Below are 21,057 nucleotides of genomic sequence, written 5' to 3'. Positions count from 1 at the left end.
TTCCAATTTTTGGCCACCACAAAGAGTACAGCTATGATTTATTACCTCTTTGGGGTACAAACCCAGCAGTACTATGGCTGAATCAAAGAGCAGACAGTCTTTTATCGCCCTTTTTAGCATAGTTCCAAATTGCCCTCCCGAATGGTTGGATCAATTCACAACTCTACCAACAATGCATTGATGTCCTGACTGACAGCAATGAATTAGTGTCCCCACTTTGCCACATCCCCTCCAGCATTCATTACTTTCCTTTGTTGTCATGTTGGCTAATCTGCTAGGTGTGAGGTGATACCTCAGAGTTGTTTTGATTTGCATCTCTCTGATTATAAGAGATTTAGAACACTTTTTCACGTGTTTATTAATAGTTTTGATTTCTTTAAGTGAAAATTGCCTATTCATGTCCCTTGCCCATTTTTCAATTGGAGAATGGCTTGATTTTTTGTACAACTGGTTTAGTTCTTTATAAATTTGAGTAATTAGACCTTTGTCAGAGGTTTTTGTTATGAAGATTGTTTCCCAATATAGTTTCCTTTTTTATATTCAAGTCATTCACCCATTCTCAGTTCATCTTGGTGTAGGGTGTGAGGTGTTGATCGAAACCTAATCTCTTCCACACTGTCTTCCAATTTTCCCAGTAGTTTTTATCAAATAGTGAATTTTGGTCCCAAAAGCTGGAGTCTTTCGGTTTGTCATTGACTGTCTTGCTGAGGTCATTTACCCCAAGTCTATTCCACTGATCCTCCTTTCTTTCTCTTAGCCAGTACCAAATTGTTTTGATGACCACTGCTTTGTAATATAGTTTGAGATCTGGAACTGCAAGGCCACCTTGCTTTGTATTTTTTTTCCATTATTTCCCTGTATCTCCTTGATCCTTTGTTCTTCCAAATGAACTTTGTTATGATTTTCTCTAATTCAGTAAAAAAGTTTTTTGGTAGTTCAATGGGTATGGCACTAAATAAATAGATAAATTTGGGTAGGATGGTTATTTTTATTATGTTAGCTCGTCCCACCCATGAACAATCAATGTTTTTCCAATTGTTTAGATCTAGTTTTAATTGTGTGGAGAGTGTTTTGTAGTTGTGTTCATATAGTTCCTGTGTTTGTCTCAGCAGATAGATTCCTACATATTTTATATTGTCTCGGGTGACTTTAAATGGAATTTCTCTTTCTAATTCTTGCAGCTGAACTGGGTTGGAGATATATAGAAATGCTGATGACTTATGCGGGTTTATTTTGTATCCTGCAACTTTGCTAAAGTTGTTGATTATTTTGATTAGCTTTTTGGTTGATTCCCTAGGATTCTTTAAGTAAATCATCATGCCATTCGCAAAGAGTGACAGCTTGGTCTCCTCATTGCCAATTTTAATACCTTCAATTTCTTTTTCTTCTCTAATTGCTACTGCTAGTGTTTCTAGTACAATATTAAATAATAGAGGTGATAATGGGTATCTTTGTTTCCCTTCTGATCTTATTGGTCAAGCTTCTAGTTTATCCCCATTGAAAATGCTACTTGCTGATAGTTTTAGATATATACTGTTTATTATTCTCGGGAAAGGCCCTTCTATTCCTATACTTTCTAGTGTTTTCTATAGGAATGAGTGTTGTGTTTTATCAAAGGCTTTTTCTGCATCTATTGAGATATTCATGTGATTTTTGTCGGTTTGCTTGTTTATTTGGTCAATTATGTGGATGGTTTTCCTAATATTGAACCATCCTTGCGTTCCTGTTATGAATCCTACCTGATCATAATGAATAACCCTTGTGATGACTTGCTGGAGTCTTTTTGCTAATATCCTATTTAAGATTTTTGCATCTATATTCATTAGGGAGATTGGCCTATAGTTTTCTTTCTGTTTTTAACCTGCCTGGCTTTGGGATCAGCACCATGTTTGTGTCATAACTAGAATTTTTGTTTTTTGTTACCTTAATTATCTGTTGATGTTCTTCTCTGTTCCTTGGGTAAAGGGTACAGTGCTCCAAATTTGCAGAATATACTTCTCTTATATTTGGGGTATACCTGGCTGCCCTTGTTTTTCATGGTGATTCTGTTAAGGAGACAGCTCTGCTGTCTTGCTCTGGGGAGGTTTGTAACTGTATTGTCCAGCTATATTCAGCACCCAGGGCTACCAGTTCCCCCATTGTTTCATGGACTGGTCTTGTTCTTGTTCTACTGCTTTTCTGCCCCTGCCAAGTGGCCTGGACTGGGCAGGCCCCCTGATCTGGGCTCTACTGTCTCAGGTACTCTGCTGCCACAAGGGAGTTAGTGGGTCAGTGTGGTTCCAGTTTCCTGTCTCTGGGTTTTTCTTCCACATTAGTGTGAGAAGGGTTCTGAAATTTGTTATGGGTAAATTTTTAGTATTGAGACTGAATATATTATTTAGTGGTTGTCAGGAATTTAAATTTTAAATCCAAATGAAATACTGAAGTCAGAATGGGATTTTATGGTGTTTTATTTACAATAGGAGGAAGAAATTAAGGAGAAGGAGAAAGAGGGAAAAGAGTAAAGATCTACTTCTGCCTGGCCTGAGCCAGAGGAAGTTCAGAGGCCTCTCACCTAAGGGGTCTTCCCCGAAGATTAACTCCTTGGGGCTGGAACCTTCAGAAGGGTCAAGGGAAAGGGGAGTCAGCCTCATCATCACTCACCACATGGCTATTCAGTGAAGCCTTCTCACCTAGACCTAAGCTTCTGAGTTCCTCCTAGTCAACTCCAATACCAAAGTACTCCTAAGCCTCAAAGGACGCTAAAGGCCCCTCTCACAGGAAGTGACAAGAAATATAAAAGCAGTTCTTTACATCACTTCCTGTGTCTCATATGTATCACTGGTGGCTTAAACTTGGCTTAGGACAGCCCAGGTGGTCAGTCAGTTGTTTCTGATTTGTCACTTGCTAGCACATGCAGCTGTGACATGCAGTCACAGACCATGCTCCCGTACAGTTAATCCTTAAGTGGGGGTGTATACATTCCTGGTTGCTAGAATTCTAAAGAATAAGCAGGGTGGAGTATATCTAAAATTCCCAAGTTCCAGTTCTCCCTTTCTGATCCCTTGTGGCTTCATGGCTAACTCTTTTGTCTTGTAGATTTCTTGTCTTTGCTGCCATCCATATCTATGTGGAGTGATTCAGGCTTGGTCATCTCTGCTCTGCAGCTTCCTTGCCCCTGTTAGATTCACCACATGTTGGGGTGCTCCAAGTTTTTCTAGTTCTCACAGACACTACTTGGTCCTCACTTTTCTCTTACTCTAGTATAACATATTCCTCCAGCTTTCCTTTATTTTGAGGCAGTTTATTTTCTTTTTTCATCATGTGGGGTAATGGAGCATCCTGTACTCTATCATCTTAGTTCCCAACATGCAACTTGACATGGTACCTTTTAGACATTCATAAATACAAAACATGAGATTTTTTTTCTCATTATTTAGTTTTATTTGCTCATTCATTTTTTGTTTTTCATAATATATTTAATCTTTTTTCAGCAATCTTTCTGGGTTCTTTTCGTGTACCATATGAAGAAATAAAAATAATGATATTGGAAGTAGATGAAACACAACTGGCGGAATCTATGATTCAGGTAAATAAACTGAAAGATAGTTTAAACAATATATATACATGAGATTTCTTTAAATGGAATTCCATAATGGAAGAAAATTCTTAAAACATCCATCAAAACAATGAACTGCTAAAATAATTTTAAAATAATTGCTTTTTAAAAATTACTTTCTTTTCATTATTATCACTTAGCATCTTTGATGTATTTCCATGAAATTTTTAAAAATTCTCAATCTCTTGAGTTTTTTGAACAAAATTATCAAAATTGTTTAGAATAAATTCTTCTTGAATACATTTTTACTATAATAACAAATTTTAATTTTTTTGCATAGAAAAATAGGTGCATTAAAATTAAAATTTCTTTTCTAAAATGTATGTAGAATGTGAATTTTTAAAATTGGTATATTGATTTTCTTGTACCTTTATACATATGTCTCATTTTCAGCTAGTGCTAGAAATATCTTTTAATTCAATTAGTAGTCTTTACTGGAAGACCTTCTTTAATGTACCACTATCCATTGTTTAGCTATGTATTTGGCCCAACAGTTCATTTGTCCAACAGTTCATATTGGATAACATTTTATTTTTCAATCCTTATAGTTGTATTTGGCGTTCATTTTTTTAGGTTATTGTTATTTTTGTCCTCAGGATTATTTTAAAAATACCATTAATGTTCAGTGCTTTAGATATCTATACAATAGTAATTATTTTCTTAATATGATGGCATTATATAGTGGAGAGTTGAGAAGCTCTTGAATTGTTATTGAAATGTGATATTAAAGTCTCTAAATTAATAAGTTTAACTTATTAATTACCTCCTATGTACTAGGCACTAGGGATAAAACAGATAAAAGTGAAAAAATTCCTTCCCTATTAGAATTTGTATTCTATTGATGATGACATATGCATATGTGTTTATACGTATATGTGTATTTATATCTGTGTTTATCAGATATTCCCATTAAATCAAATATTAATTTTTCAGGAAGGATATTGGTAACTGTATCAATTAATTTAAAAGAGGGCAAATGGAAGGCAACAGTTAGATACCAAGGTAGAGGGAACAGAAATTCTGTCATTTGTAAGGAATAGTAAAGAATCCAGAAAGAATTTTTGAATGTATAAATGAGAATAACACTTAAAAAGATTTGAAGGTTGCATTGGAAATCAATTTGTGAAGAACTTTATGCCACATGGGATGTTGATATTTGATTCTATAGACAATAGTAAGCAGAGGAGTTTTGGTTAGCTTTCTTTTTTTATTTTAAAGCAAGGAGATAATATAGTCTGATGTTTACTTTAGAAAAATTATCAGGTATTTGAAAAATGGCTTAGAGTAGAGATTTGAAGTAGGATGGCCATTTGGGAAAAGTCATTCATTGAATGAAAAAAATTATTAAATATCTTTAATGAGTACTTGTCTCTAAGGATAAAACTAAAGAGAAAACCTACTTTCCTTAATTGCACTTATATTCTGGTAGGGAGAGGACACACACAGAATAATGGCATGGCAAGCATGCTTTGGTCCAGAAAATTACTAGAAATGTTAGTAGACAATAGGGGAGTTAATTGGCCACATCCTAACCAGAAACAATGGGACAGTTAATTTGATTATACTTAATGGTTTTCAAACTCTAAAAGTCAGGGAAGGAATTGTGATACAAAGTTTGCCAGGTAGTTTCAAGGATATGGAGGACATAATTGGAGTGGAGGAAATGAACTGAAGTAGATGGAGTTTTTTTCTGAATTTGATGACTAGCAGAAGTCATAAACAATGGAAAGAATAGGACCCTAAGACAGAGGTTTCTCTAGTAGTTTGGCCAGTAGGTGATGCAGTTCTGATCTAGGGTTTCTGTGGTGTTAGCTAAGAGAGAGATGGTTTTTAGGGATGTTTTAGGTGTTGGAAGGACTAGTTTAAGCAATGCATTGAATGTGTGGTGAATGAGAATTAGGATTTGATCATGACACAAAAATTTCAAATTGTCTGACTATAGGGATGATCCCCCTGACAGAAATAATGTGTTGGGTTGGGGGAAGAGAGTAATTCTATTTTGAATATGTGAAAATAAGGATTTGTGAAGCATGCTAATTATCTCACTATTGCCTATAGATTTTTAGATCAGATCTCAAGTACAGATGATTTAGTTTTTTCCCCTTCTTTGTATTCTACATGTCGAATGCTTTACGGTTATGCCTTTATATGGGAAGTGAATATAGGTCCCATGCAAAACATTCTTACCAACACAAATAATGACTTGTCTTATTAATATTTCTTTATATGCACAATAACAGAATTCTAAATAGAGATAAATTTAGAGGAAAGGTGAGTTTTGCTTTGGGCATGTTTAGTTTGAGGTATTTGTGGTTCATTCTCTTGGAACTATTAAATTGGCAATTGGTAATGCTGAGACGAGGCAGCTTGGTAGGGCAGTGGATAGAGTGCCAAGCCTGGAATTAGGATGACTTATCTTTGTGAGTTCTAATCTGACCAAAAGACCTTACTGGCTATGTGATGCTGGGCAAGTCCTTTAACCCTGTTTGCCTCAGTTTCCTCATATGTAAAAAAATGTGTTAGAGTAGGAAATGGTAAATTACTCCAATATCTTTACCAAAAACATACAAATGGAGTTCTTTAGGAATTAAACTCAGCTGAAATGACTGAATAACACAATGCTGACTTCAGATAGATAGATGGCTCACTGGATAGAGCACTGAGCCTAGAGTCAGGAAGATCTGAGTTCAAATTTGGCCTCTGACATGTGCAAATGTTTGACCCAGGTCAAGCCACTTAACCTCGGTTTACATAACTCTCCTAGAGAAGGAAATGACAGCCACTCAGGTAGTTTTGCCAAGAAAATCTCATGGATAATAGGATCCATAAAGAGTTTGACAGGACTACACAACAACAATGCTGACTTCTAATCATTGGTATAGAGATGATAATTGTGCCTATGGGAGCTAGTGACACCAAGACACTGTAAAGAGAACAAAAGAGAGCTGAAGGATGATGTCAGGTCTTTTCTAACACTCTTGTGACTATACTACTTAAAGGATTATATAAGATGACTAAATGATATAAAAAGAAATTAAGTGGAATAAATAGAAGTTAAGCTCCTCATAGCTTAAGTTAAATTGTGTCAATATGATTGAATGGGATCTAGCAGTCATAAATAGACTTACCTTTTCCCCTAAGTGGCTGATATGTGTGTGTGTGTGTGTGTGTGTGTGTGTGTGTGTATATATAATGTGTGTGCATATATGATATCTATAGACATTTATATATCATATTAATATATACATATAATGTAAAAGAAAAGGGGATACATATGTGGATGTTATAATAATTTTCAGATGGCCCTTTGAATATGAGATGCTAATTTCTCTTTTACCAGTAATTGGAAAATCAAAACTGTAAATAAGAAGACAAACATTTATTAAGTCTCTACTATTTGCCAGACATTTTAAGTGCTTTATAAATATTATCTCATTTAATCCTCACCATAACCCTGAGGATAGATGTTATTATTATATCCATTTTGCAGTTGAAGAAATTGAGGCAGGCAGAACTTAAATGGCCTTGTCTGGAGTTATACAGCCAGTTAATGGCTTGTAGGACTGCTGGATTTAAACACTCAAGTCTATCTGAGAGAAGGGGTGCAGTAGATTGAGGACTGGGTCTGAAGTCAGGATGACTCAACTTCCAGAGTTCAAATACCCTGATCAAGTCACTTAACCATGTTATTTTTAACTTCCTAATTTATAAAATAAGTTGGAGGAGGTAATAGCAAAGATTCCAATATCTTTGCTAAGAAAACTCTAGTTGAAGTAATGGAGAGTTAGCCAAAAATTAAATAACTATATACAACGATCTGACTCCCAGGACGTGCTATATCCTCTGAACCACTGAGCTTCTAGGGTTTCTTCCCTTCAAAATATAAACAGTGCTTAATTATTTGAGGTACCCTTTTGAGTTTTTGTTAAGGGATATTGTGTTATTTTTTATTTATTTTCAAGTGAGAAAAAGTAAATATGGGAATTATAAAAAGGTATGGTGTAGTTTTATAATATTTGTTTGACTTTCTAGAATTATGCCAGATTATGTCCAGTCTTTAACAGAAACTGATGAGCATTCTAAAACATTTCAAAGTTCTTGTAGGTTTACTCTTATGGAACATAGTTTAATTAGCAGCATCAGTCACTCTGTGTCAAAGTTTCTTTCAAACTTCAAAAAGAATGCTAGGTTTCTATAATATAGTCACTCTTCTGTCTCTCTTGTTCTTATTATTCTTGCCTTGCTAACAAGTTGGTATTCTATAAATTATTATATTAATTTAAGAATTCAATATAGTGAAGTAATGATGGATTCTGTTTAATGATGAAAGTTTCAGCACCATCCAGTAAATATCATTTGTCTATTTTGTGCAATATCTTTATACAACAGGAATGATGGAAATCTTAACTGTAAAAATCATATCGCTCACATTTTATATCTTTTAAGAGAAGAATGAAACACCACGATGATAGCAGACCCTTGATGAACACTCAAATTAAGGCGACAGGAAAAGGATCAGGAGTAAACAAACTAGTGATAGAATAAGTTGTCAGAAAAATAGGAAGGTCATCAGTAGAAACTTTTTAGTTTCAGATGCTATCAGAGAAGGATGTCTCTAGAGTAGATGATAGTGTTCAACAGAGTCAAAAGCTACTTAGACACCTAATGTGTGTGTATAAAGACTGGAAATAAATGCCACTGGATATCAAAATTAGATCACTGATAACCTTTTACAAAAAATAAATTTTGATAGAATGATAGAATAGCTTGAAAACACTATATACATTCAATATGATTTGAGGACCATATGAAAAGATTTGTAAAAAGCATAAATGTTAAAAAAAATAGAATGATTTCAAGCAATTTGGAGAGTGATTTTTTTTGTTATTTTGGTTAATCCAGGTATTATGTAAATAATTGGTTCTATTGTATCAAAGTTTAAAGTGGTAAAAGGAGGCTAATGGGAACTATTAAAAAAGTAAGATTTTTAGTTGGATAAAAGTAAGCAAAACTTTAATAAATTTACATATAAATTTGGCATGTATGAGATTTAATTATCCTTTTTTGTTGATGAGCCATATTCTCAGGCTTTCTATAATTTGAAGTAATTTGGAAAGGTTTGAAGACTTCTAAAATGTTAAAGAATTAGAAAGAATAACATGTAAAAAAAAGTTAAAATTATAATTGCTTAGCTTAGGAAAATATTAAAATAATTTATATTTAATTTTTTAAAAACACTTTTGGTCTTTAGTCTCATTAGAATTTTTTTTTAACCTTTACCTTCTTTCTTTGAATCAATACTACATATTGGTTTGAAGGCTAAAGAGTGGTAAGGGTTAGGCAGTTGAGGTCATATGGTTAGCAAGTGTCCCATTTCCAGACCTGATTCTCTATCCACTGCGTCCCTAGCTGTTACCAATAAGAATTTTAGTAATGTTTACGAATTTATCATTTTAAATCCGTTTTGAAAAATGTGGAAAAAGTAAGCATAATATTAAAACCTATCTTATACTTTGAGGATGAGATTTTATATTAATGGTTTTATTTATATTTATAATATATTACTTTTAATAAGATCCTTATACTGTACTTATTTTATTTTCTCTTATTTTGATTGATAACCCAGTTTTCTTTATCCAAGGTTATACAGTGAGTCAATGAAATGTAATTTTATCTAATATCTATAGAACATTACTTCCTTTAACATTTTTTTAAACTAACATGACCTTTCTGGGAATAAGTTACTCTGTTTATGGGTCTAGGGTGACATTGGCATATAAAGTTAAATAAGTTTCCAAGAAGTGCTGAGACAATATTTTAAATATTGATTTTTATTTACCCCTAAATTTTCTAATTAAGATTATAGTTTGTGAGACATGGATATCTAGAAGTATTATTTTATACCATTTAATATTAATAATATGTCTCTAACAATTTTGTGTGAGGTAGATTTATATTAAATATTGTCCAAAGGGGTAATTTTTATCAGTAATGTATGAAAAGAGATGCCATCATTTTGTAGTTTCATGTGTAATGTGGTACGTTAGAATTTTTCTTGTGACTTAATTTCTCTTTTAAAAGAAATGTTTTCTTAGTTGGCTAGTTTGTTCTTTCTGTCACATAACCCTATATGTTGGTAAATTGATTTACACAATGTCATTAAACTCTTTTGATAGTTCTTTTGCCCTCATCTTCCATTTTAGTAGTGAACTGAGAATTATATCTCTTAGATGAATAGAAACTGGAAACACCTAGTTAGCTTTTCAATTGTAGTGCTTTTGATGATGCTTTCTGTAATTTCTGTCACTTATATCTTTGTATTGAAATATAATGACATGATTATCCAGTTTGTAGGTTAGCTTCTCTAAATAAAAGTTTTGCCATATCATAGAGTATAATTTATTTATTAATAGACATTTTTCATATCAGTTTTGCACTTAATTCTCCCTTCGTTCCACCTTCCCTTCATCCCTTACTTACTTTTTCTCTCCTTCCCACAAGTAATTTATTTTGACTAATCATGTGAGATTTGTTATGAATGCTCTTCGTATGATTGCAGACCTATGAAACGTAGCTTGGGAAGATACTGTTTATTTATATTTTCTTTCTTTCTTTCTTTTTTTTGTTAGAACTTAATAAAGCACCTGCCAGATCAGGAGCAGCTGAATTCACTGTCAAAATTAAAGAATGAATATAATAATTTATGTGAGCCAGAACAATTTGCAGTCGTGGTGAGTAATATTCCTTAAACTTTGTCTCCTTTATTTTAGTATGTTGACTATTAGTGTTTTCAAGCAACTTTCCATGTAATAATAATAATAGCTTTTTAAAAACTGTGTATTTTGACATGACGCCCATTAGAACTCTTGTTCTTTTTTTATTTTTATTTTGTGGTTTCAGTATGTATTTTGGGTATAATATACTCACTTAAGATATTTACTTAAATTTTTTTTTCCTGTTCTTAAAACACATTTGAGAATTATACTAAGAAACTGAATACAATATTCATATCCTTTCAGTCAGATTTTATTCCTAAACATATACCCCAAGGAAGTAAGCAACTGAAAGTCCAAAATAAAACAAAATATCTACATAATTAAAATTAGTGTCACTAATATTATCCATTTTCCATTTTCATAGTTTATTGTCTCAGTAAGAACTGTAAACAGAACAGATCTCTATCAATAGAGGAATGTTTAAAAAAATTCTGGTAAGGAAGGACTAATATTAAAACTATTAAGAATTCAATGAAATATGGGAAGATATAAGAATGGATACAAAGTAAAATAAGCAGATCTAGGAAAACAATACACATGATGACACCAACAATATAAAGAAAAAGAATAATTAAAAATATTTAATGTTTTATAAGTCTAATGTTTAACTTGATACTCATAAGAGAGACACATTTTCCCTCATTTCATTATTGAAGTTGAAGACCTTGCATTTATCCTGTTTTCTTGTGTTACTTACCCTATTGTGGTATCATGAACAAAGTGCCTTATAAACTTCAATGAAATATATACAAGCATATTGTTATTTTTATTATTGGATTTTTTTCCTTTTGGTTTGTTGAAGGCTGCCCCTGAAGGTTCAATTTAGTATGAATCATGCTGTTTGGGCACGATTATTATTGTCTGTTAACTCTTCAGTAGATTTTTTAGGCTTAAAGAAAAATTCCCCCTTTTTTTTTTTATTAGTCATCTCTTGATATATAATCACCTCATTTGTCTTTTGTAACAAAATAAAAAGCTACAAAAAACAAAACCTTTTGAAACCATGTATTACATTCTATACTTTTAATGCCTCTCCATTTTGAGAAAAGATGCTCTTTTTTTTTCCCCTTAATCAAATCTGTTCCCTTGGACCCATGATAATTATTTTGAATATTGCTACCTTTCAGTATTGTTTTGTTTTAAATAATTATTGCTATGATATATAGTATTACTGTTCTGTTTACTTTTCCCATATCTAGCGTTTTGATATAATGGTGCAAAATTTCTTAGTCCATCCTTCTCTGTGTCTCATTTTTCTCTCAGAAGCAGTACCTCTCATTAGCTAAGCTTTGTCATTCTATGTTGGTGACCACTGTCTCCCTGAAGAGAATTGCAGTGCCTAGTCTGGAAATTTGTTTATAATCATTATATATTGTATAATTATTATGTCATGTTGCTGTCAAAGGCATGCAGGAATTTTTATTAAAAGAGAAAAATACTAATGCATTTAAAATTTTCTCTCAATACTCCAAAATTCAATTAATAAGCATTAGAAGCTTCTTTTCAAGAAATATATCACATTCTGCTCTCTTAGCCTTAGACTTCACATGTGTGTGGATTCCGAGGTAATTCTGAACAATTTAGAATTCAGTTCGTGAAACATTTAATACCTTCTATATGCAGAGCACATAGAGTGTGCTTAGTTATGGACATATGTACATAAATAATTACATTATATGTAGTGTTCTTTATGGAGAGTATATAGAAATCATTATTGAAAAAATCAAGGAAGTAGTCATAGAAAATATTAACTTTGGAGTCAACTTTTAAAGATTAATAGAAATTTTCTAGTGAAGAAGCTCACAGTAGCAGAAAGATAAGTTTTTGTACACAAATGGTTGTATATGTTGTTTACTAAAGGTAAAAGGCATCTAAAAATAACTAGGAGATAGTAAGGTGAAAAGAGGATTACTGTTTTACACTAAAAGGAGCAGCCAAGCTTATAGAAAGGGATTGCATAGACCTCCTCATATCATTAGAAGTTTTGGTGTGTCCAAGTCAGACAAAATAAGAAATTTAATCCATGAAGAGAAAAGTAATGATTTTAGGGTTGCATGATTGCAAACTAATAAGATCATATCATGCAAAATAAAAATGAAATGTAATTCCTATTTAATTGAAGCAGTTGAGTTTATCACAAGTTAAAATGCTAATATCGTTTCTTTAAATTAATGGGAAAAAAGTCATTTTACCTACTAAGATAGTTTAAGAATGCCACTAAACTATGAATTCTTAAATCATTATGTCATATCATATATCTAAATTAAATAATGTTGAAATTATTTAATTTGTTTTACATGTGATTATTTCTTGTTTTATGCCTCCCCAAGGCAACTTTTTTTTTGTATTCCATAAGGTATGAATGGATTATTATTTAAGAAATTATATGAATAAAAGCAGTATCTCTCTTGGGAACTCTAAATGATTACTTGTAGTAGACTTTATGTTCTACTAATTTAGTGTATGGGTATCATTCAAATTTTAAACGCAGTCAGGGAGCATAGACATTTTGGTCATGTACTTTGTGTATAATTAAATTGTATTCCTGACTAATATAGAGCTCTTCTGACAGAGCATTGAGTAGTTCCAACACTTGTCATATTTGTCAACATTGGAGGTATAAAGTGAATTCATATTTTATTTGGTTGTTAATTCTTTGCTTTTCTTCTTTTGAAAACCATTTGTTTACCTTCCTTGACCAGCTTTTGAGTAGCTTTTGGTTTTATATATTTGTTAGTTGCCTATATGTCTTGGTATGAGACATTTATCATAAATTCTTTGAACAAAGATTGTCTCTCATTCAACTGCTTTCCTTATCCTAGTTATATTAATTTTGTTCATGTAAAAATGTTTCAATTTTATGTTATTTTAAAGTATTTTATATTTCATAATTTTCCTGTCATATTTATATTAAGAATTTACTTTATTGTTATTGCCATTATTGTTAAAGTACCTCATCTAGATTTGATCTTTCATATTTAGTTCCTATATCCGTTTCTAGTTTATTGTGGCATATATTTAAGGTATTGATTTAATTTCCAGAATATTAATTTTATAGTATTCCTGTCAGTTCTCATAAAATAACGTTTCTTCCCTAGGTATTTATGTTTGGGAATTTGTAAACACCTTTTTAATTGAGTTAACTCCTGTTTAACACACTCCTTTCTATGCTAGTCTACTGATATATATGCTCATCTACATTTTAACAAATGTTAAAATACCTTTGATTATTGCTGCTTTTATCAGACTTGAAGCCTGGAAATATTTCTTCCTTTCATTTCTCATTTCCTCCCTCTCTTGCCCTCCACCACTCCATTTCCCAATATATTTTAAAACTACAAATAATTTTTAGTATTATTTTGTTTAAATCCATGAAGTAATAAGCCCCTTGTTATTTTAGTACAACATGAAAACTCTAAATTAATTGAAGCTGTGTTGTCATTTTTTTTTATATTGATATGATATAGCTATAAGCATTTTGTGTTCTTCCAGTTATTTGTCATTCTTTATTTCTAATGAAGATGATTTCATTATTTTATCTGTATAAAGTGTGATTTTGTAAATTAATGCCCAGATAATTTTGGTATTTTGTTTTTGAATGGAACTTCCTATTCACATTACCTTCAGGACTTTTATTATTGTTGTACAGAAAAGCTGTTGGTTTTTATGGGTTTAATTTCTTTCTTTGGTACCTTTAATTTTTTTTTTCATTGTTATTGCACCTTTGGAAAAATATCTGACAAAAGTAGTCTGAGGTCTTTCTTGCTTTAATATTTATTGGGAAAGTTTCTCCTGTTTCCCTATTGCACATAATGCTAGGTTTTTACAATTTTGGCTGGGTGCCTTTTTATAGCTTTCAAAAAGGTCCTTATGAGTGCTCTGTAGGGATTTTATTGTTTATGTTTATATATATATAACTTCATCAAAGGCTGCTTCTACATTCATTGATACAACCACATGGTTATGAATAGTTTTATTTTAATGATTATGTTAATTATTTTCCTGTTGTTTAACTTTACTATCACATAGTTAGACTTGTGATCTCATGAATTTAAGAATTCCCTCTAATGATACATGCCTTCTTATCTTCTGAGACTATCTTTCCAAAACTTCAACACAGATTTTCCCCAGGTACTAACAGTCTTTTCCACTTTCTCCTGATTCTGAGATGTTGTCATTGGAGAACTCTGACTGTTCTTCTCTTATCCCCAGCTTTTCCTACATTACCTCCCCATCCTCTCTTTGTATAATTCTTTGTTGAAATATTTTCCTCTTGTTTTTCAGAGGTTCTGATTTTTTATGTGTTAAAGGCAGTTCACATTCTCCATGTGCCTTTGCCTGTGCTTCTCTGTGACATTCCCCTTCAGTTCTTTCAACTCTGTTGGGTTTGAGGTCTCTTACATACAGAAATGGGGCATCCAGGTGGCACTTCCTAGAGTCAGGAAGACTCGTATTTCTGAGCTCACATCTGATCTCAGATACTTATTAGCTGTGGGACCCTGGTGAAGTCACTTCACCCTGTTTGCCTCAGTTTCCTCATTTAAAAAATGAGCTGGAGAAGAAAATGGCAACCACTCCAGCATCTATGCCAAGAAAACCCCAGAGGGGGAAAACAACATATAGCAATTCTAGTCAGTATTTTTATATATATCTATGAAATATTAACTGGTAAACAAGCATGCATAAGTGTGTGTGTGTGTGTGTGTGTGTGTGTGTGTGTGAGAGAGAGAGAGAGAGAGAGAGAGAGAGAGAGAGAGAGAGAGAGAGAGAGAGAGAAAGAAAATGCTATATTTTTGGTCCTGATTTAAGTCAGTAGCATTTTTTAGTTATGTTAGAGTCCAAGAGTGGTCATTCCCCCACCTTTGATGAAGAACAGAGTTTGTTGTGATAATTATTGCATGTCTTTTCTATTTTTTTCCCTCTATCTTTTTGAAAACCCTCCCATTTTGTATTGTTTCCAAAGGAGAAGAGAGGTAAAGGGTAGACTGTGGAAGTTAAGTGATTTGCCCAAGGCCACACAACTAGAAAATGATCCTCCTATTTATCTTTTGTTTGTCATTCTATGTTTTTTAATCTTTGAATTCTCTTAGCACAATATTATTTAACTGAATATCTTCCCAAACTTTCTTTAGTTTGGTATTTACCTACCATTGCTTCTTTCTACAGTATGAAAACTGCCCAAAATCAAGTATCATTTTTGTAAGATTTCATTGAAGAGTTTGTATTCTATCTTTCTGGTGCTTTTGACAGTTATCTCTTACACTTTCATTTTGTGAAGTACACCAAATGTTTACTTACTAAGGAACGCACTTTAGGGCTACTTTGGTATTATGTGAAATTAAGTTACATTGGTTTAACTTATTACAGTCAGTATCTTTGTCATTTGTTGTTCATTTCCCAGTTTTTGATTCTCTGATGCATGTTTAAAAAATTTTGTTTGAAATTTTACTGATTGTAAGCCATGTCTTTACTGCTTTTTCTTCCTTCTTATAAGTAATAGTCTTAGTTATAATAAGAAGTCTGGAACCTTGGTTCAAAGGCAATCTGGCTGTAAGGCATTACTTCATCAATAGTATTTTATTTAAGATTAGGGATAGTGTGGTATATCACTTTTTCTTCCATATATTTTCTGGTATCAGTAACATTTTATCTTATTTATTCCACAGGCTTTTCTTATTTTTTCAAATGTTTATGTAATATTGGAATTAATTATGACTTAAAATTTGCTTATTAATCTATTTAATACTGGTATTTTTCTAAAGAAATTAATTCTTGAATTTCTTTTGTGACTGGTTTATCCAAATTTTTTTTTATTCTGGGCATGTTATGTTTTTATAAATTTATCTGTTTCATTTGTCAGTTTTATTGTCATATAATTGGGTAAAATAATTTCTTTTATTTCCTTTAAATTTTCCTTCCTTAGTATTTTACTTCCTTTTGTTAATTACACTAATTATCAGTTAAAACATATTAGCTCCTAGTTTTATGTAGCAATTCAATAATTCTTTCACTTTCAGTGTTAGGAATCTTTGATTTTTTTTAGAATTTCTTTTTATTGTTTCTGAGTTTGTTGTTATTGATCTCTTCTTTCTCCCTTTAATTGATAAAAATTTAGTTTTGAGAATTATATTATAAATAATCATCTTTCTATGAATGTAGGGTGAGATACCTGATCTGAGACTTTGTCTTATACAATATACAGGTGTTTAAAAAACCCTGTATACATATGTGTGTGTGTGTGTGTGTGTGTGTGTGTGTGTGTGTATTTATGTATAGTCACACAGACATAGGTATTAGCCTTGGAAAGCTGCTGACTTGATAAATATTTGTTATATATCCCACAATCCAGTCCAACAAAAATGTTAGAGTGCTCAGAGGTTTAGAATTTCATTTGATTCATCACTGAAAATGAATTTAATACCACGTTTTTGTAGTAGTTTTGAATTAGAAATGCATTCTATACAAACCACAAGTACAAAGACTCCTTTTTTAATGAGATTTTTTTTGGAAAACTGGAAAGTAATTTGATAACTAGCTTTTGAGTAAGATTTCAAGTGATTTTTAAAGGCATTTGAAATACTTGGATGGTGTATTAATGAAGACTGAAATTGGCACATATGCATTGAGGTAGGACGCAGAGGGCAGTTTCTGACTCTGGATTGTGCAGTGGAAGCCCCTGCTGTATGGCCTCTGACCCAGTGGTGTGGAGCGATGAGGTGCTGGATGTCAGAAAACATGGCCCAAACTGTCCAATAAAAAGCTGAATAGGTATAATGTCACCGGCTAGATAAGAGCCCAGCAAGCAGGACCTATGGGCCTTGGGTTCCTGGGCGCCACTTCCCGCTCTCAAGCCCTATCCTTGACTGGATCTAATTTATCTAACCTGACCATGTGGCTATCACGTCTGCAAACAGACCAGGCAGGTTCAGAATCTAAGCTGGATAAAGAAGCACAGCTGCCAGAGCCCTCTTCATTCTCTCTACTAATAAGTAATTATAAATTTAGCTTAACGTCTAAGATTAATTTTTTTATTACAAAGTCCAGAGACTTGGTTGATCTCCACAAACAACAAATGTCTCTTTTTACCTCTATAGTTTCTTTTCTGAGGTGTACCGATGAAACAAATTACCAACCCAGTGGGCTATCCATCAGACTTCCTGTCTTATCTCAGAAATATTCGACTTGCTATTTGCCGCCATATATTTCTGGTAGGATTCCCTAATAGCCTTGGAATTTTTTTCAGAAAGCCTTTTAGTATTTCATATTATTTCACTGATATTTTATATCTTTGATATGAGTTACAGGTAACAGGAAAGGCCATGGATGACATTTTTGCTTCCATTGTTCACATCTCTAGATGGTAAACCTTGCTACATACTCTGGAAGTAAACAGCTACTGTATGTAAAACTCATGTCCAAACCGAGCCTCAGAATGATAATGTATATAAAACACATTGCAAACCACCTCGAAATGCTTTACCCATGTCAAGCATCTATCTCCATACACAGGAAATGGGCTAGTAAGCAGTATATTCAATAACTCAGTTTCTCTAATTGCTTAAGGTAACTTGTGACTTCTTATCTTAACATTTCTAGTTCTTAATTTTTTTTTTAAACCCTTACCTTCCGTCCAGGAGTCAATACCGTGTATTGGCTCCAAGGCAGAAGAGTGGTAAGGGCTAGGCAATGGGGTCAAGTGACTTGCCCAGGGTCACACAGCTAGAAAGTGTCTGAGGTCAGATTTGAACCTAGGATCTCTTGTCTCTAGGCCTGGCTCTCAATCCATTGAGTCACCCAGCTGCCCCCTCTTAATTTTTAATATTGGTTTTACAACTGATATGGAAATGGGGGTTATTTGTTAATTAAGTTCTCTATTTCTCAGAGACATATCGTATTTGCCATAAGTGATGATGAAGAGTGGCAGCCTTGCAAGCTTATGGAAATGGGGCTCTGCTTATATGGGTGTACAGATGTCTCTTTTATTAGGGTAAGAGGTCTGCACACATTGAAAACTAATAAAACTCAGGAGTGTAAAAAGCAATGAAAAAAAGAAAGAGTTATAAAACTGGATACCCTTATACTCAGCAATGCCAGTGATGCGTCTGTTTCCCAAGATCAGGTGAAAAGGAAAAACAGTTACATGTTCCACCATATTACAGCAGCTTTCTTTTTGGTGGCAAAGAACTATAAATTGACGCTCTGGCCATTAATTGAGGAATGGTTAAGCAAGTTGTAGTATATGAATACTACTGCGCTGTAAGAAATGACGAGTGGGTTAATTTTTTTAAAATTAGAAATAATGAAGAATAAAATGATTAGAATCAAGAAGAGATTCTATAAAACTACAGAACTAATATTTGAAGATTAATGTGTGAATGTCCACCTTAAGAGAAATAACTGATAAAGAAAAACACGAAAGACCTAATTTATGTATACACATTATTTTTGCTAGGAGCACCATGATATCTGGGAATTTTAATATAACCAATCAACAAATAATTCATTAAAAATTTTAAAATCGTATTTATACATTTAAAAAAAAAGCTGTGCAATAATTTATCAATCTTCTGTATTAATGACATTTAATAAGTAATGAGGAAAATATATCTGTCTTCACTTGAAATCTCCCGCACTGGGCAAGAGATTTGTAGATAGTGCAGTGATAATATGGGGTTTGGGTTCATGAAGACTTGAGTTTAAATCCAGCCACAGGCTCTCACTAGCTGTGTGACTTTGGGCAAGTCACTTATCCTCTCAATGGTAATATGGAAATAATAATATCTACCTCCCAGGATTGTTGTGAAGATTAAATAAGATATCCATATTTGTAAAGTGCCTAAAAGAGTGCTTGATACATTGTAGACACTATATAAATACTAATTTTGTAATCATGATTATCATCATTGTTTTAATTATTTTTAATCAACAAACATTTTGTTAAGTACTTCCCAAGTGTCAATTACTATAAAAAATGCTAGGGATTGGGGGTCAGCTAAATGGATCAGTAGATTGGGAACCAGGCCTAGAGAGGTCCCGAGTTAAAATTGGGCTTCAGGTACTTCCTAGCTGTGTGACCACGGGCAAGTCTCTTACTCCCCATTTTGTAACCCATACTGTATCTTCTGCCTTGGAACCAATGTGAAATATCGATTTTAAGTCTCAAAATGCTAAGAAGACTTCATAATCAGAGTGATCACTGATAAGGGCTTAAGCTTAACCTGTAGCTTTGTAGCCAGAGATCAGGATGTATTCCAGAGATTTTGTGTAGAAAGTAAACTTAAGATTTGAAAATTGGTTGGATTTTTGAGGTCAGAGAGAATGGGACACTGAGAATGGTGTTCAGGATTTGACTGAATAGCTAGAAGGAAGTTTTTTACTAAAATATGGAAGTTCAGAAGAGGAAGGAGTTTTTAGAAAAAGACGAGTTGTTTTTGACCAAGTAGAAGTGGAGATGGCTACTAAAATGCTGAGGTTGGTACTGGAACTCCAAAGAGAGATCCACCGCCAGGCCAGGCTAGAACTATCTGCAGATTATCCCTGTAGAGAGGGTCTCCAAGCCCCTGAGCACTGAGGAGATCCACAGCGGAAAGTCCTTGCTCGGAGGGGCCATAACATGCCTAAAAGCCTGGCAGAGGACATGGTTCTCATAGCGTGAAAGGAAATTCTTGGTGCTCTTTGTCTATTCTGAGTTTACACTTGTGAAAAGGGAATCATTTATTCCCTTTGCCTAGTTGGAGTTATACTCTGGTTAACAATAACTTAAGTACCCCTGCTTAGTAGAGATTGGTGAAGTCACGGATAACATGTGGAGGAGGAGAGAGCAATCAGTAGTGACTGATGCTCCAAGGATGACAGACCCCATTACACTATGGAATTTGTCATGGCTGACTCACTCATTTAAGTTAGAGCTTGGCTTTTCCAACCTCCTTCCTCTGTTACAGCCTATTTGTGATTGCTTCATCTTGAAATGCATCCCTGATAAACTGATGTTGGGTTTTTATTTATAAATTAGGAGAGTCAGTGTGAGATGGAGGAAAACATGCTAATTTCAATTCAAGGACCTGCATTTCAAAGCTGATTTCTTTACGTACCTCCTGTGCAACTTTGGGGGAATTACTTTTCCTTAATAGATAATCTCTTCTGCTCTGTGGTCCTGTGAAATATTAGGGGCATGAGGATGAAATAGAATATTCATGTCAGACATCTACTGTACCGGTCTGGTCTCTAAGGGTGTTAGGAAGAACTTCTGCCTAAGACAGTGGCCACAGTAGAGAAGGAGGGCTTCTCTGTTCATTGCTTGGATGAGGTGGCCAATTCAGAGCACAAGTTGTACTTGTAGGAGAATGGATAGATGATGTTGCCCCTGAGAAATTGTGAGATTATAAGAAGTAGCAAGATAGAGAGAGAGTATTAACTTTAGATTTCCTGAGGTTGAGCTTCTGGTGGAATAATTAGTGAAAGATTTTCCTTTGGTAATTTGTAGATGTGGCTCCACCATTCAGAGAAAGATAACCATTTGGGAGTCATGTTTGTAACTAGGAAACCTTTGAAGTAATAGTAAAAGAACATAGAAAGGAGAGAAGAAAGGGGCTTGGAACAGAACCTTGAGGCAAGCCAGGCCTGATGCCCACCAGTGGGATGGTTTGGCTTCAAAATGAGAACCAATGAGACACTTATAGACCA

The 21,057-nt window shown here is 33.4% G+C and overlaps 1 protein-coding gene across 4 annotated transcripts in view; it reads left to right on the top strand.

The window, feature by feature from the left end:
* Positions 1-21,057, top strand: part of DIAPH3 (diaphanous related formin 3) — a 445,793-nt gene that overhangs the window by 213,197 nt on the left and 211,539 nt on the right. For all 4 annotated transcript variants that reach the window (XR_008913852.1, XM_056806852.1, XM_056806851.1 and 1 more), the window contains 2 exons: positions 3,474-3,568; positions 10,228-10,329. Coding sequence is in view for 3 of the 4 variants with exons in the window: in XM_056806852.1 (XP_056662830.1) it covers positions 3,474-3,568; positions 10,228-10,329 (197 nt within the window). In the remaining variant the exon portion in view is untranslated. The remainder of the gene's footprint in view (positions 1-3,473; positions 3,569-10,227; positions 10,330-21,057) is intronic.

The sequence above is a fragment of the Monodelphis domestica genome, chromosome 8 (assembly GCF_027887165.1).
Source record: "Monodelphis domestica isolate mMonDom1 chromosome 8, mMonDom1.pri, whole genome shotgun sequence".
NCBI lineage: Eukaryota > Metazoa > Chordata > Mammalia > Didelphimorphia > Didelphidae > Monodelphis > Monodelphis domestica.
Note: the sequence above shows the minus strand (reverse complement) of the source record. Positions and strands in the feature narration are given on the sequence as shown.